We start from the raw sequence: 16541 nt of genomic DNA on the forward strand, positions 1-16541 counted from the left end.
TGAAAATATTCCTTGAGTCAATAATGCATCGGAAAATGAGTATAGTCCCCATTCAAGTATTCCGTAAAAAAAAAGCAACAACAAAAAAAAAAAAAAAAGAAAAGAAAAGAAAAAGAAAAATCAACAGCTGGAATCTGTGGGTCGTTTATAAAATAATTACAAAGATATAAATAAACTGCCCCTGAAATGCCCTGGTTATCCTTGTATTCATGGTTATTGGAGATGAAAATGTCGTCTGATTTGTAGTTTAGCTCGAAATACGCATATGACTACAAAAATATACGCTCGGTATCATCATCATTTTTTTTTTTTTTTTTTTTTTGCAGATGCACACAGCTCAGCGCTCCTCACTGCTCTGTGCTCAGTCTGGAGTGGCACGGCTAAAGCAGCAGAGTATTTGGCTGTAAACAGAGCGCTGTTGTCTCGATGCGAAACGTGGGCTTTTAGGAGACGGTGAGTGATTCAAGGGGGATTTTATTGCGGAGAAAGGCTCGACTCATCAGTGCAATCTGGTGAGGGAACACGAATTTTTTAAACATTTTGGAGGTGCCTTTCTTTCTCTGCCCGTGTGTGCGCGCGCGCATCCGAGCCTTGAAATACATTCTCATTAAATGTTTTTTTTCTTCATCGTAAGTACTTGCTGTTCGTTTTATGGTTGCGGATTTTATTCATAATATGCCTCGCTGTGGCCGCGGAGACGTACATTTGATATGAAATGTCAAATGATGTGTTTTATCTCATTGGAAATGATCATGTAGGAGCCACGGAGAAAGACATAGAAGCGCGATGGGGGAAAAAACAACGGATCCGGTCGAAAATGTAAGAGGATTTGATTTTGCAGCCACTGAAAAGAGATTAGGGCGGCAGCAGTGGAAGTTAAATTGTGCTGCATATAAAATGGGCGGATTGGTCTTTAGATGAGATTGGTGCCTCCTTCTATTCTAAAATTAAATCGCCTGTGCTCCAAGACACAGTCTATTTTCTTTTAACGTTGTTGACCTAAAGATTTATTTTGGGCCGTGATCTCAGAATATGAGCCAGATTTTGGTAGTTTGGTAGAACATTTTTTGTTGGCGACAGACTGAGAGAGTTCAACTCACTACGGCACCACAATGAACAGTGAGAGAGACCTGCGCATACTCAGCATCGTCAGCAGCCGCTCTCCAGCCTCAAGCTAAAATTTCGTCAGATCTGAGATCACAGAGGATTTTCTCATTTCAATCCGGCTAGAAAAGATATTCACAAAAGTTTGAGGATATAGGCAGCCGAACACTGACTATAACCCCGACTCATCTGCTGTAAGTGATTTTCTCCATTTTCTCGCCTCTTTATCAGAGCAGAAGAGAGGAGGAGTAGCGCTTGGATTTAGAAAGGGATAATTTGGGTTACTGGACACCGCTAGTATAGGCGATGAGTTTTATTGGGAGAGGATGGAGTTTTGCCGTCGAAATTAAAACATTTTAAAGGGTATTTCATGCCAAACGAGAGCCCCCTCGATGGCTCATACAGGAGGCAGCCTGGTTTCAGCACCACGGACAGCGCTCTGGATAAAACGGCATCATCGCACATTTGCTTAATTACTCCGCCACGCACGAACTGAATCGCGGTGCATGTTTTCTAGACCAGCCTTGCAGGGATGCCAGTTGAATGCTTAATTTCTCTCCAGACTCAAGATATTCATATAATGCAGAGGAGGGGGTGGCATTTCCACTGAATAACTTAGAAAGTGTGCTTGTGCGGGATTTTCAACCCCCGTATGTTAATCTGCATCATCCCTGCTTTATCAAATCCTTGTCAGCCACGGGGTTTTTTATTTTTATTTTATTTTAACAGCGTTGCATGTTTCCGGACGTCATCGTATTGCGGTGGCACCTTGGAGAAGCACAAGCGAATATCACGGGCATTTTCTACCAATGTAGAATGTATTTCACTGGCAGATTTTTGTAGTCATTCGGAATAATGGTTTAGTTGATAACAACGCTTTTCACAAGTAAGTAATTGGTCCACTCGTGACACATCGTTATGCTTTCAAAAATGGACGTCTTTTGCATTACACAATAGCGCAGGCTATGGCTTACACACTTTATGACCTGTCTGAAATTACATCTTAATGACTGAGCAGGGAGAGAAACACTGTTTATTTAGCGGATTTGGTGTGATATGCGGTACCGCCGCGTTTCACGTCGCAGATTATGAGTGAAGGCTACTGTGTACAGGTGCTACAAGCTCACACAGGACGTTATGTGGTCGATGATGCCCGCTGCCCTGTTATTTTACCCAATTATTATGCAGCAATGATAAAGCTTATACTGCATGCATGTGTGTGCGCGTTATCAAAAGCATAGTTACAATGGAGTCATCTCTAAGCGTCAGATACCCTGTACCTGCTTCGTAATCCCGAATTTAAATTCAATCTCCCTCATAGTCAGGATGTAGCTTCTGTCATTGTGGCACCTAATTCAAAATGATGTGAAATCTTTAACTGCTGCATGCCTACATGTCAACTGGCATGTGATAGCTTAATGCATGTGGCAGGGCCATTTGGTTTGATTCATGTGCTTGTCAGCAGATCTGTGAAGGGTGTTAGGAAACTCTGATGTGAGGGACCAAAACCTCACACAATATATTGAGGAGCAGGTCTGTCCTCTCACAGCCTCCACCTCCACATTGCCTGTTGTTGTTACAGCACAACCACACATTCATTGGCACTTGATCTATTGAAATGTAGCACATAGTTGTGGAACACTAATTCATATTTTTTCTTCAGCCTTTCCATGGACGTTATATCAACATCTAACAATGTGGTGTTCATTCTCTCTCTATGACCTCCAACAGTGAAAGGTCCTCATATTGCAACTATGTGTGGACGGAGCAGAACGGCCTTGCTGTTTCTGTGGGCCTTTTTGCTCGCAGCTAACAGTGTACTTGGTGGGAAAAGGTAAGAATAAACTTTACATTAGATACGCACTTATACATGTGTATCATAGGTGTTGTAAAAACAAAGAAAATAATCAACAGCTGTATTCATAATGAATGTTTGTCGTAAGTCACAAATGCAATCTCCTTTTAAGTGAATTGTGTGAACAGTTCATCTGGGTTGGTTTTAATTAATAAACGTGCAAGCCATGCTATGACCACAGATTGGAAGGTACAAGGATAGTGCTTTGCGGAGTCCTTTTCCAATACTGCAGGTCTAAATATGGCTTATATGGCCATGGTCTAACACTGGAACATTGTGACTGAGCACAGCTAAACATTAGGTAGGCTAGTTACAGAGACACCTAATCTCTCAAGAATCCGTGACAAGGGCTAGTCTTTGAAATGCTGAACACAATTTGTTGAGAATCACGATCACCTTTTCATGCCAAAAACATCCCTCATGTTTGCCAGCTAACCAGACAACTGGCTAAGCAAGTCAGGCAATCAGTCATTCATCCAAATAGTCAGGCAGACAGTCAGTCAGTTGGTCGGTCGGTCAGCTGGCCAAAAGGGCTCTCTAATATAACACTGAACCAGCTAGTCAGTTAGCCTACCTATCTAAAGGAAATGGCCCCAGAGGAGAGGGTCGAATCAATATTTTCTGCATCAGATGTCCATAGTTTTTTCTTGCCTTTTGCTTGGTTGTTTGGCTACACTCTTACAGTTCATGCTCACTGTGGTTGTAACTGGGACATCCCCACAGGACACCTCCATGCTGTATATTGCATAGAGGTAATAAAGAAGTGCAACGGCAAGAGAAGATGAGGAGGGTTTGGAACCAAAATAGCAATTATCCACGTTACCGTGGCACCGCTTCTTTTTGGTTCACTAGCCTTGTGGGGACAACACTGAATTACATTATACAGTTTCCAGAGTTGTGCTGTGTTGCTGATGTCTCATGCTCTGTGTTGTTTTGGCACAGATGAGGCACATGTGTGGCTTGTTTGACAGTGGCTGCAGGGATAGCAGGGCCAATGTACAGACACAGTTCTCAATGTCAGCATTGGGGTGCTGGATGTCACCCAACCGAAAGAGACATGCACAGAGAGTGAGTGAGAGAGAGAGAGAGGTTAGAGGGACAGAGAGAGAGAGAGAGAGAGAGAGAGAGAGAGAGTGACTGGATGAAAGATGACAGCAATATGACCCACTGTTCATGTGACTGCAACAGTGCTAATCCCCACATGATTTGAATGACGGAAGGTTTTCATGTGCAGGACACCTCAAACATCATAATCCGACTCCTCTCTTAGGATTAATGTGGATAACTATGACTTTGCACCCAAAATAAGCATGCAGAGAAATCAAATACTCAACACGTGTAAAATGGAGCTGCAACAATGCCAAAACTAGAATGCAGCATATGTTGGCAAGTGCATGAGACTACATAGGCATTCATCCCATTGTGCCGCTCTTGAATCCTGGTGAGATTAGAGAGTTCCCGCTTTTCTGCAAGGTTGAATAATTCAGTGGAACTGTCAAAAGGCAGTCATTGGAGTTGACTTGATAGTGCTGTATTGAGATTGTCCGGCTCTCTTCCCTCTCAGGACAATCGCTACACCACAAGAAATGTTTCCATATATGGTACATGTTCCCAGATTACATGCTGTGGCAGACATACGTGCATGCAGAACACAGATGACCATGTTTCCTATTTTACATATGCCAGCATAGCATGTATCATTGTAGTAATCACATGCACAAAGTTGATTTAAACTACTGAATCACAATTGCTTAGGTTTTGGGATGCACTGTCATCCATGCCAGCAGAAAGGATATGATTTACTGGGCTTGAGGTATTGTATACTGCATATATAGAGGAAATTACACATCCAGCCCTCCAAAAATAACAAAATAAACACTGATTACTTCACTGAGGAACTGTCACCATGAACTGCAGAGCAATTATCACCCAAGATTTACTGAATAATCCAAACCCCCTCTTGAAGTCAAACATTTATGCACACAGACAAACACACACGTACACCACCTTTGGGGAATTTCAAAGAGACACGGTAATCAGGAAGACCTAGCCTTGCAACAGTATGTTGCCAAAGAAGAAATTGCCTCATAATTAGATATCCGCAGAGTATGGGGAGAGAGAGACATCCAGTGAGAGGCAGTGGGAAAGAGAGAGTTAGAGAGAGAGAGAAGGCAGAGTGACTGTGAACGGCACTGTTGCTGTTCAGATGACCTGTAGATGGGGATGGTGTACAATGTTTTATGAGGAGTGGCCCTGGCTGATAAATATGTGTATTCCTCATTTTCCTGACCGCAATATCGTTTTTTCTCTATCTCTTCTTCATTCTTTGATTTGCACCCCACCCCACACTCTCTCCATTCCCATTTCCCAAATGCACTACGAAAATCTCCTTCCTGACAAGATCTGTAGTCACAACATGCACAAAATTTCACAGTGGTAAAATCATGTGTGTCTTTAAACACGTAAAAAATCAACAATGGAAAGAGGTAACTCCGTGTGTTTCCGATGCACTTTGAATTGTTTTAGGAATTTTCAAGAAACAAAGGTCACTACGCTTGATGAAAGGCAGACGAAATGTGGATGGATCCACTCAATAAAACCAATGCTTTTTCACCCCATTGCTTTTAACTCATTGTGAGGAAAATGAGGTTTTAGAGTCTCAATATTAGATTTTCTGACTCGTTAAAATGGATATTTTTTTGCAGTCTATTCCCCTCTGACAAGTGAATTTAATTACTGGTGAACTTGAAAGAGCTGAGGGGCATGCTTTGCTGGTTTCCTGTGTCGGTGGAGGATATAACTAGAATGTTTTAACTGTAGCTGTAGAGCAAAATGCGTCTGTGTATTGTATTTGCTTAGAGTATTTGGATCGAAGTAGAAGTAGAAGGAAGGGGGTAAAGAAGCAAATTGTTTATTTTTATTTATTTATTTATTTATTATTTATTTATTTATTTATTTATTTAGCTCCAGCTCTCCTTCTACACAGACAGTTTATGTTCTCTGTGTTCAGATTTAAATAGCTCCCCAGACCTGAACAAAACAGATTAATTATCATTTTGGAGAATGGCACGGTAGTTACTTCCAAATTATACTGAGTTAGACCGATCAAAATTGAAATTGGCCATTTCAATTCCCAGAGTTTAACTGCTTGCGTTGGGTCTATGGGAGTTATTATTTCTGGGCGGATAGAAGGATGTTAGTGAATTATGGAAAATGGGTGCAGAGAGACGTGGCCGTTAACCTGTTTCTGCAAAATGATGTGTGACGTTGGCGAAGCATCCCTTATTCAGAGGCAAAATGTTTGACAGCTCACATTCAAAGCTGTGGGATTTACCTCCGTCCCTACTCCCCATCTCTGTTCACTCTTTCTCTCGCTGTCATTTCCTCCCTCCTTCTGTGTCTCTCTAAAACTCTATTTCCCACTTTCACTTAATAGTACCCTCACCTTCTTTCAACCTCATTCTTCCCCCTTTTATCTCCCTCTTCTCCATTATCTTCACCTTTTTTTTTCTCTCCTTTGTCTTTTCTTCGGCGCTCTTCGCTCACGTTTTTCCAGACGCCACTCTCCCTCGCACCATCCCTCCTGCCCTCCTCCTTCCCCTCCCATTGCAGGTCCCTGCTAACTAATCTTGATGACCTCCCCCTCTCCTTGGAGCCATTCAGCGCGCAGAGCTTGTTTCCAAACACTTGGCAGTGTTTATTTAGCATGCAATCAAACCAGTGAGGTCCGCCACTAGCATAGAAAGAGGGAGAGAATGATTGCTTCGGGGCCACAATAATTTATGAAAGACTTTCATGTGATTATTCTCAGTACAAACGCACAAACATATGCATTAATGCTGACACACGTGTATGTGCACAAACTATGTTGACTATGTACTTGAACGGATTCAGGTATACACAAACAGACATTGCGCGCACACACACACACACACACACACACACACACATTCTCTCGCTCTCTTTCTCTCTCTGTCTCTCTCTCTGTCTCTCTCTCTTTCTCTCTAACCATCCCAATCCGCCAGAAAATCCTGCCATAAATACACAATGTAATTAAAATCTGTATTGCTGATGATGAGTGTGTTGAAATATTTATGAGCGGAGATGGTGCAAACTCTGCTCTCACAATTACTGATTGTGAGTGTTTTCGGCGTTGCCCTAAGCATTTTGTTTCATGTTGTTCAAAGAGCGAATTCAGTGAGGCCTCTGTGGTTTAAAATACTATATTAAGGTATAAATAATGTATTATGATTTCTTTATCTCACTCTTGCGAGTTTATGTGTGTGTATGTGTGTGTGTGCGTGAGAGAGAGAGAGAGAGAGAGAGAGAGAGAGTACATGTGAATATGTATCTGTGTTTTCTCTGCACGCATGCATGCATTACATCTTCTGACAAAAATAATTTTCACACGTCTCAACAGTCCTTTATTAAAAATGTTATCTTTTTAAAGGGACTATTCAACTTAATTTGCCAGGCTGGGTATTTTGCTTACTTATTCTTCTCATAGAAATGTATCTAACTCCTGTTGTTCCCACACTGTTCTTTGTAAACTAGCAACAACAAATGTGCCAGTGTTATACAGGATTTGACAGAACATTACAGAGTTTTTTCATCCTTTTTGCACAACATGATTCACTGTGCATTCTGTGCTGTCCGTTTAGCTCAGCGGCGTTGTCTTGCTAACAACAGTACAGAGATTGTCTTTTTGGCACTGATGTGTGATTTGTATTCAGTTTGTTTTACTCTGTTTGCAATGTTGACTGTACTTTTGGATTCTTAAAAGTTTCTTCTTTCTCTCTTCTTTTTCTTTTTTCTTTGCTTTGCCAGCTCTGGGCAGAATGGCATGACAGAGGAACAGAAAGATAACACTACTGTGTTCACCAAGATCTTAGACAGCCTTCTGGATGGCTATGACAATCGCCTCAGGCCAGGACTGGGAGGTCAGTAAACCCAAGACACTGAACTGACATTGCCCTTCAGTTTAGGATATTTAACATACACATGAATTGAAATTTGTTTGAGACGCTGCAGAGTCACCACCTGTAGTCCCTAGGTTTTTCATCCCGTTTCTTGTTCCTACAAATAGGCTCGTATTCAGACACAGAAAAAAACCATCAATTTTTAACTGTTCAATTAGTTTTATACTACATGTTCTAATCTCGTTACTCTTAAAACAAGAAAAAAAAAAATCTACCAGTATTATGAGATAATCCTTCTTGTTTCCAGCACAGTTTCACTTGTTTGAGCCTTGCTGAAACTAAGCCCAGTGGTATCAAGAAAATTACAATTCATTCAAGAAAAGTCTGGAAAACAACTCAATGACACTGGAAACAATTTGGATTATCTCATCCAGTGGGCAGATTTTGTTATGTTTGAGGGTGAGGGAGTGGCTTGTTACAAGAAAAGCAAGATTTTAAGACTGAGTGTGAGAGTAAATGACTTGTTAAGATGGGATTTTTTTTTTTTTTTTTTTGCTGTGTAAGACGAAAACTATTCAAAGGGTAAAATGTATGCTCACTTTTGGTGTCAGATTTTTGTGAGGATTTGAAAAAATAAAAATGCCTTGTTCTTCACCTTCCCTTGCTTCATTTGTGAGGAGTGGAAGTGGAAGAGTGAATAGAGTAAGCATTTTCGGTAGAGCCACTTCTTGTAATATCGCACAGTAAACGTCTCCTTATTGTGTGGTCTCTTACTTCATTCTATCACCGGCTATCCATTGTTAGAAAGAGAGACAAAGAGGGAGTAAGAGAGAGCGAGATAAAGAGAGAGAAAAAGTAAGAGAGAGAGAGAGAGGAAAGGAGGAGAGAGATAGTGTGAGTATTGGTGTGTGAAGGACATTGAGGATCTCCCAGTGCGATGCAGCAGGGCATCAAACAGACAGGGGAGCAGCACCGAGGCCCTGTGGAAGTTCGGCAGCCAAGGGGAAGAAATTATGGATTATGATGGGTATCATTCATAAATCATGCTGTCATAATTCAGTTTCAAAATCACCAAGAGCACCCTACACACACACACACACACACACGCGCGCACACACACAAACGCATCACCACCACATCCCTCTGAAATGACTCCTCAGTGGATCCATTTCAGGTATCAGCTTTATGGGACTTGAGTGGCATATTTTCAGTCAGAGTCCAGCAATGCACGGATTTATTAAGAGATTGAGCCAGTATTCCAGGTAATGGAGCTGACACTGAAACCAATGTTGTGAGAAACAGTTTCCACAGTTTAAAATAGGCGGTTTAATGGTGCTGTTTTTGGTGTATGTGTGTGTGTGTGTGTGTGTGTTGTGTGCACATGACTGTGTATGCCACGTGTCATTACGTTAAAAATAATGCCGAATAGATGGAATAGATCGGAAGCTATAACCAGGTGGTCTTGTATTAACAGGTAGTTAGGGGCTAATGAGAGGTGCTGATAGAGACTCACTCTCCCAATTTCCTGCTTCAACAGAGCGTGTAACTGAAGTCAAGACTGACATTTTCGTGACTAGTATCGGGCCAGTTTCAGACCATGACATGGTAAGGCTCCTCTCGCCTCTTTTTAAATGTCACCGGTTTCCCCCTGTCACTGTCCCTCCACCTTCCTCTTGTCTTCTGACCTCTCTGGACACTGTAGTCTGTCAGTGGTAAAATATTTATTAATTTCATCATTCATCCCATTGCCTTTGAATGTGTAAATAAAAATGTCAAGTGAGTGAAATATATTTGCTGGTGCATGGTGCCTAATCCCATCCAAGATAAATGCCACCCCCGGTTGTAAATGTGATTGCATGTGACTTTTATGTGCATGTCGATATTTGTTGTGTACCGTGACCCAAACCATGTTTACTTATATTGGTATATTAATAATGTTGAGCAATCTTTCAGTGGTTTTGCATTTAGAGACTGAAAGAGTCAGAAAGACAAGGTCTATGTTGATCTGTTACGATGGTAATGGGTTGTGGACTGACAATTCCTTTGACACTGAATATTTGGAGCTTTAGCAAATATATATTAGATTTTAATTAATTAATTAATTTATTTATTTTTTTTGGGATGTTGGAAAAGTGTTGGAAAATCCTAAACTGTAACATATGACCCACCAATTAAACAAATGGAAAAAATATAGCACAATGCCATATAATTTCAATATCACTTTGGAACAAAAAATAGCATATCAAAATGTGAACGTGCGTTAACAATGGTGAAATTGATTTCTTCAGTAATGCACCATCTGAAATAACTGTGGTCTATTCAAATATGTGTTGCAAATCGATTTCCTGATCCTTGCAACACACGCGTATGAAACCCACTTATTTCGATGCAAATGTCTCTCTGCCTCTCATTCACCCTTTGAACAGAAGAGTTCACCTGGGATACGCACGTGAAGTGTGTCCAGTGTGTTTGACATAATCTCAGTTAATTGCACTGGCTGACATACGGGCCAGAACTACTTTACCACTGTGTTAAGTCACAGATTGTCCAGGCCAGGAGGAAGAGCTGCAGAACAGCTTCCTCCAGCTAGCTAGCACTGACTCTCATTTCCCATCTTTCTCTATTACCTTGAAGCTCTGTTTCAGCTCATACTAATTATCTCACACGGATGGAGTAAAAGGGGGGAAGAAGAACAAAAAAACAGACCACATTGTAATTTTCGCTGGCTCCCTTTACGCTCTGCCAGGCAGTGGTGTGGAAACATTAAAATCCGCTCTCAGCCATAGTCATTAGTAGGCTTCAAAATGAAATATCCTTCTAATTTTGTGTCCGAGGCTTCTTTTGTGTCCAGTATAATTTTGATTATTGACCGCTGAAGTTTCCCCAAAGTTAAATGGTAACAATGATCATTTTTGGCACTTACCTTTATGACGTAATACCAATTGACCGAATACAAAATGGTTCCCCAGTGGAATTTGCTGCATTAAAATGCCCACTTGATTTTGGACACCATAACAGTGTAACTGCAAGAGTAGAAGTAAAAATTAAACGGCAATGATTAATTTGACTGTGTAATATATTAACACACACCGTACTCTAATTGTGGAAATGATCTTTTAGAAAAGGTACAAGTCAGAGAGCTGCACAACTTCATCCACTACATGTACCTTTTGTTTGTCAAAGACTTAAACATGAGTGGACAGTAACCAGCAGGGAAACTGGGCCAAGGCCCACTATAAGAGAGCCAAAGTGACAAGAGGAAGAGAAAGAAAAAAAGAGAGAACACAATAAAGGGTAAAAAGTAGAAAAAGACGTCGGGTTACTCAGCACCCTCGCCAAGCCACTCTGGCAGATAAAGGTAGAAGGAAAACAGCTGCAGGGTGCAGGTCTGACTTTTGACTTTTTCCCTCCCTCACCCTCACTTTCTCTTTGTTTATCTCTTTCTTGGTTTCTTTCTCCCTGTGTGTCTGTCCACCCTCCAACCACAGGAATACACTATTGATGTGTTCTTCAGACAGAGCTGGAAGGATGAAAGGTTAAAGTTCAAAGGCCCTATGGCTGTGCTGCGTCTCAACAACCTCATGGCCAGCAAGATCTGGACCCCTGATACCTTTTTTCACAATGGCAAGAAGTCTGTAGCCCACAACATGACCATGCCAAACAAGCTGCTGCGAATTACAGAGGAAGGCACACTGCTCTACACTATGAGGTAGGGTGGCATCCTGCAGCACTGCAATAAAGGTTTTAGAAAAACTCAAAGGCCAAGAAAATCTTTAACCTGAAGGAATAGCGAAGTCCTAGTTGTAGTCTTTCTATTGTGTACTTTCTATCATGACTTATTGGAGGGGCTGCATGGAAGATCAAAGGCTGATTTATGCTCCGTTTTGTGTTCACGGTGCTCATGCCATGAACAGCAACACAGAGTATTTGCAAACAGCAGGCCATCCATGGCTCTTTTGGTTGAAACTGCATGGACATACGGAATGCACTTTCCTTCAAAACTTTCTGCCATGTTTGTTTATCAAGGAAGTGACATGCCAGAAAATTACCGCCCCTTCCTGGCAGTCACTTTAATGAATCATCATCTGTTTATCCAGTACAGCCTCCATGGCACCGTGTCATGTTGTTACAAAATGCGAGAGGCACAGCACGGCTACGGTCTCTATTTTGACCACCGCTCAGTGCCGTTCAAGCCGTAATTGGGTCTCTCTGCTGCTCACGTCGTTCGCACCTTAGACACCGCATCGAGTGTGAATCAGCCCTCAGTGCATGTGGACCAATGTTCACATTATCTGGCAAGTATGTGTGTGGCAGAGCTTTAGGAATAAACACTGACTCAGTGAATTCACCAAATACTTTCAAATGAAGAATGATCAATATATTTTGAACTTCTTTGAGCTGCCAGGGTACTTGACATCAGCTGAAAGTGTACTGTTTCTACATTCTAAGATAGGCTTGCTATTTTTCAAGCCAGGCCATGTTAAAATGCTGATATCCATCATCTCTAACCATAGCACGATGCGCATAACACAACCTCGATGCCAGTTTTAATGATGAGAAACATAGCAGCCCAAGAGCGCAACTGTTTTTGGACCTCAAAAATTTATAGCACACTTTTTAAAACAGGATACTAACAGCACAGTCAAATGTTTCTTGAAATTGTCCATGAAAAAAAAAAAAAAAGGTTGCAAATAGTGCTCCAACAATCCAACTTCCAGTCTGACATAAATTGTTGTTTTTATAACCAAAAACCAAAATTAATATTCATATGATGGTCAGTCATTTACAAATACTATGTGCCAAACACTGAATATTTCCAGGAGTTGCTTTTCTATTGTTGTAGTTCCCAAGTAAAGTAAAGTTGGTTTCACCTGCTATGATTTATCACTTTGGGGATGTTGCGTGGCAGTGGGGAGCACTGAGATAAGGTGTACTACCAGTTGAGCTGAGAGAAGACCACACATTGCACCTTGGCAGCATGGAGTTTGCATTTGAATAGAATGCATGTAAATAAATGAAAAAATAAAAGCTTTAATACAGTACAAACCTTACTACAGTGCAGCGCTAATGCATGAGGTCTAAGGCGAGGCTCATAAAACATTTGCTTTAGCATGTTTATTAGTGGAGGAGGGGTGAGAGGCGGAGCCCATATTGCTGTCAGAGATGAGCGAGATGAGGGATGGATGGGAGATTAGTGTGTCACGGGTGGCCTGACACGCTGTTTTTCACCAAGCTGTCAGGAAATAGAAGCCTACAGCTCGGGGAGCTGGACCATCTCTATTTGGGGAAAAGTGGCTGCAATTAGAGGCTTAGAGGGTGGAAACTGTGCTTTCTCTCCTCCTGGCTCTGCCACATACTCTATTTCCCAATTTTTTTCATTTTTTTTTCTCTCCTTTTCTGCATATCTTTCTGGCTTTCTCTAGGCTTACAGTAAGAGCAGAATGTCCCATGCACCTGGAAGACTTCCCCATGGACGCCCATGCTTGTCCACTCAAATTTGGTAGCTGTAAGTATCCCCCTAACACACAAACACACACACTTGCATACAAACCAACACACAAATTAACATCCTTACACCACTATGCCAATGGACATACACACACAAATATAAATGTATAGAAACACAGGCATACTTGGTTGACACACTGTCACCACCAAAGCCAACTGGAAGCACGACCCCAGCACCAGTCCCTGATAAGCAATGACAGTCTGGTAACAGCTGTTCTGCCGGGGGACCTGTCCTCCAAGGCTTCAATAAGCCCCCCGTTCAGCCTTGCCAGGCCCTGCAAGACCCCGGAAGACCCTGGCAGGCGAGAGGCGAACAGACCTGTGTTTATCCAAGGCAGCACTCTCTGTCATATTTCCAGAACATCATGCCAGCTGCTCACCGCTGCCAGCTACCCTGACCCCGACTCATCCTTGAGCAGGCAGAATGAGACAGAGAACAAAGGAGTTTAGAGAGAGAAATAAAGAGCAAAAACAGATAAAAAACGCAGCGAGACAAATAGTGGAAAGGCGTTGTTGTTGGAAGGAGAGAAAGAGACAGAAAACCGGAGAAAAAAGCAAAAGTTAGACAGACAGAGACATGAAACGATAGTATGTCTGTAGCAGTCTGTCTCTACAGAGAGCAGCACAGCTTGAGTGAGAGGACTGAGTTTTCAGCCCCCTTTAAATTGAACTCAGTCCCTAAATATTTCAGTGATGAGCTCTCTTCCTTATGCTGCAGTCTGCAGTCTACTCATCCTTTCCTCTGCAGTGGTCCAGCCACACTGCAGCTTTGACAGGTTGGGTCGCCAGAGGGAAGAAAAGACTGACTTGGCTGTTTTAAGGTCATGTTGCCCTGTTGGGATATTCTGTGTGTGTGTGTGTGTGTGTGTGTGTGTCTTCCATAGTGATATGACACGTATTTAAATGAGAGGAAATAACATGAAATGAGTTGAGTCAAACTGTAATAGGATGAGATGACACAAGATTATATGACACAACATGATATGAGCAGAGATTAAGGAAGAGAACAGAAAGTCAGATAAGACAGAAAAAACAGAGATTAGATGAGACTCAGCAAGACAAGGTAAAACAAAAAGATAAAATATGATTAGCTAACAGATGAAGTGGTGTAGGAAGACTTGAGATGAGAGCAGACCACACGAGATGAGAAAAAAATACCCTGAGGCAAGAGAAGAGCAGAGGTGCTAAGCAAGATGCTTCAGATGGTTTCATCTGTATCCCAAGCAGCTCCAAAAATATATTTCACAAGGCAACACATGGAAACAGATGACCGACTGTAAAAAAGGTTGAACTTTGCACTTCATTTGCCCCTGTCAGATGCCTACACTCGGGCAGAAGTGGTGTATGTGTGGACCAGGGGTGCAGCCCAGTCAGTTGTGGTGGCAGAGGATGGGTCGAGATTGAACCAGTATGATCTGATGGGACAGAGTGTGGATTCTGGTGTGGTGCAGTCCAGCACAGGTAGGTTCAGTTCAACAGTTGCAAAATTCAGAGCACACTTTTTCCTGCACGGACATTTTTGAGTGAAAATAAATACCTTTTGTCATACTGTTCTCGCTTAGAAACTTTTTTTTTTCTTCCCCAATTTGAATTGAAAGCAATGAGATATCACACATTTGGTTTCAAAAGCTGACATTCCTCACATGCCATAACAATGCCGTTGCTGGGTGACATTTAAGTTCAATACAAAAACAGACTAGTACAAGTCAGATACCACTTCCCACCACTAGAAAACCTTCAGCATCACTATTCATTCATCAGCGCACAAACAAGTGGGCTGTCACACCTCATTTTGACAGCTGCATCACAGCTCCTCTGCATCTTCAGTGACATTAGTTTGTAGCTTTACAAATGAGAGGCCATGTCCCAGATTCATAATTTCCCTACTGGCCATTACATCTTTTTTCAACTTCCTCTTTTTGGTCCATTGATACTGGCAAAAATTAGTGACAGCATAAAATGGGTGACCCATTTGCAGTGACGCTACCTCGAAGCAGGAAAAGTAATGCTTAAGAAAGCCCCCCCCTCCCATTCCACACTTTGTTTTATCGACATCGCGCTCCCATGTGTCACTACCTACACAGCTCAATTCCATGAGCTAATTCTGTTCCCTAAGTTGATTCACTGAAACAGATTTAATTAATTTTCAATTCGTATCAGCTAAGTGTGCATTGATCCTCTTGTGTACGTCTCTCTCAAACCTAAAAACAGCCAATTTATTACAATCTAATTAATTGCCATTGCTGTTTCAGAGGCTACTCTGTCTGGCTATGACTGACTCTCCCTCTCTCTATGAACGGCTGTGAACGCACTGATGAATAGGATCAGACCTGGTTATTGAGTTAGCTGATAGATGACACCTACAACTACACTGATAAATCTCCACTGCAATAAAACTGCAGTCCAAAACACCATAAACCGTTTAGAAAAAGAGTCAGGAGAGATAGATGTCCTGCCTCGGTTATTATTGCAGCACGACACAGAATCACCACTTAAACGTACACTGCCAGCATAATCCTGGATGATTATTTGTTTTTCTTTCTTTTTTTATTAGTTTAGAAGAACAAATATTAAGACTTATATTTGATTCTCTACCTACTATGCCAACAAAGGCTCATAAATAACTGAATATTCTAGCTTACTTGTAATCTTGCTATCTGTACATTTTTGACTATTGATTGTCATGGGTGCTGGTTCCATTTACTGTCCGATTTACATTTACTTTAATTTTCTCAATAAATCACTGTTGGTACATTCTTCTTGACTCCTTCATGTCCTTTGTCTGTTGACCGCAGGCGAATATGTTGTGATGACAACCCATTTCCACCTGAAGAGGAAGATTGGTTATTTTGTGATCCAGACGTACCTACCCTGCATCATGACAGTCATCCTTTCCCAGGTGTCCTTCTGGCTCAACAGAGAGTCTGTCCCTGCCAGGACTGTCTTTGGTGAGTTGTCTGCTTTCCACTTTTTGACATATTTGCTTAGAAAAGTGAGGCTGTCATCAGAAGATTGCACCAGACGGTTTCAATCCCTACTTTGAAAAGCGGTGGTGATAGATGTGATTGAGGCAATGATTGAGATTTGTCCTTTTCTCAAAAAAAACTGCAGTCCAGTGACCTTTGAGCAAGGCACTGAACTCCTCATTTGCTCCA

The 16541-nt window shown here is 41.7% G+C and overlaps 1 protein-coding gene across 5 annotated transcripts in view; it reads left to right on the forward strand.

The window, feature by feature from the left end:
• Positions 1-348: 348 nt before the first annotated feature.
• Positions 349-16541, forward strand: part of gabra1 (gamma-aminobutyric acid type A receptor subunit alpha1) — a 32158-nt gene continuing 15965 nt past the window's right edge. Inside the window, exons 1-8 of one of the 5 annotated variants that reach the window (XM_030069622.1) lie at positions 349-453; positions 2836-2938; positions 7787-7899; positions 9416-9483; positions 11367-11587; positions 13302-13384; positions 14704-14847; positions 16182-16334. In XM_030069622.1, coding sequence (XP_029925482.1) covers positions 2859-2938; positions 7787-7899; positions 9416-9483; positions 11367-11587; positions 13302-13384; positions 14704-14847; positions 16182-16334 — 862 coding nt within the window. In that variant the 5' untranslated portion in view covers positions 349-453; positions 2836-2858. Of the gene's footprint in view, positions 513-744; positions 1299-2832; positions 2939-7786; positions 7900-9415; positions 9484-11366; positions 11588-13301; positions 13385-14703; positions 14848-16181; positions 16335-16541 lie in introns of those variants that run through there. The other 4 variants (XM_030069624.1, XM_030069626.1, XM_030069623.1 and 1 more) reach the window with 4 other exon arrangements.

This window comes from Myripristis murdjan, chromosome 14 (genome assembly GCF_902150065.1).
Source record: "Myripristis murdjan chromosome 14, fMyrMur1.1, whole genome shotgun sequence".
In the NCBI taxonomy this organism is placed as follows: Eukaryota; Metazoa; Chordata; class Actinopteri; order Holocentriformes; family Holocentridae; genus Myripristis; species Myripristis murdjan.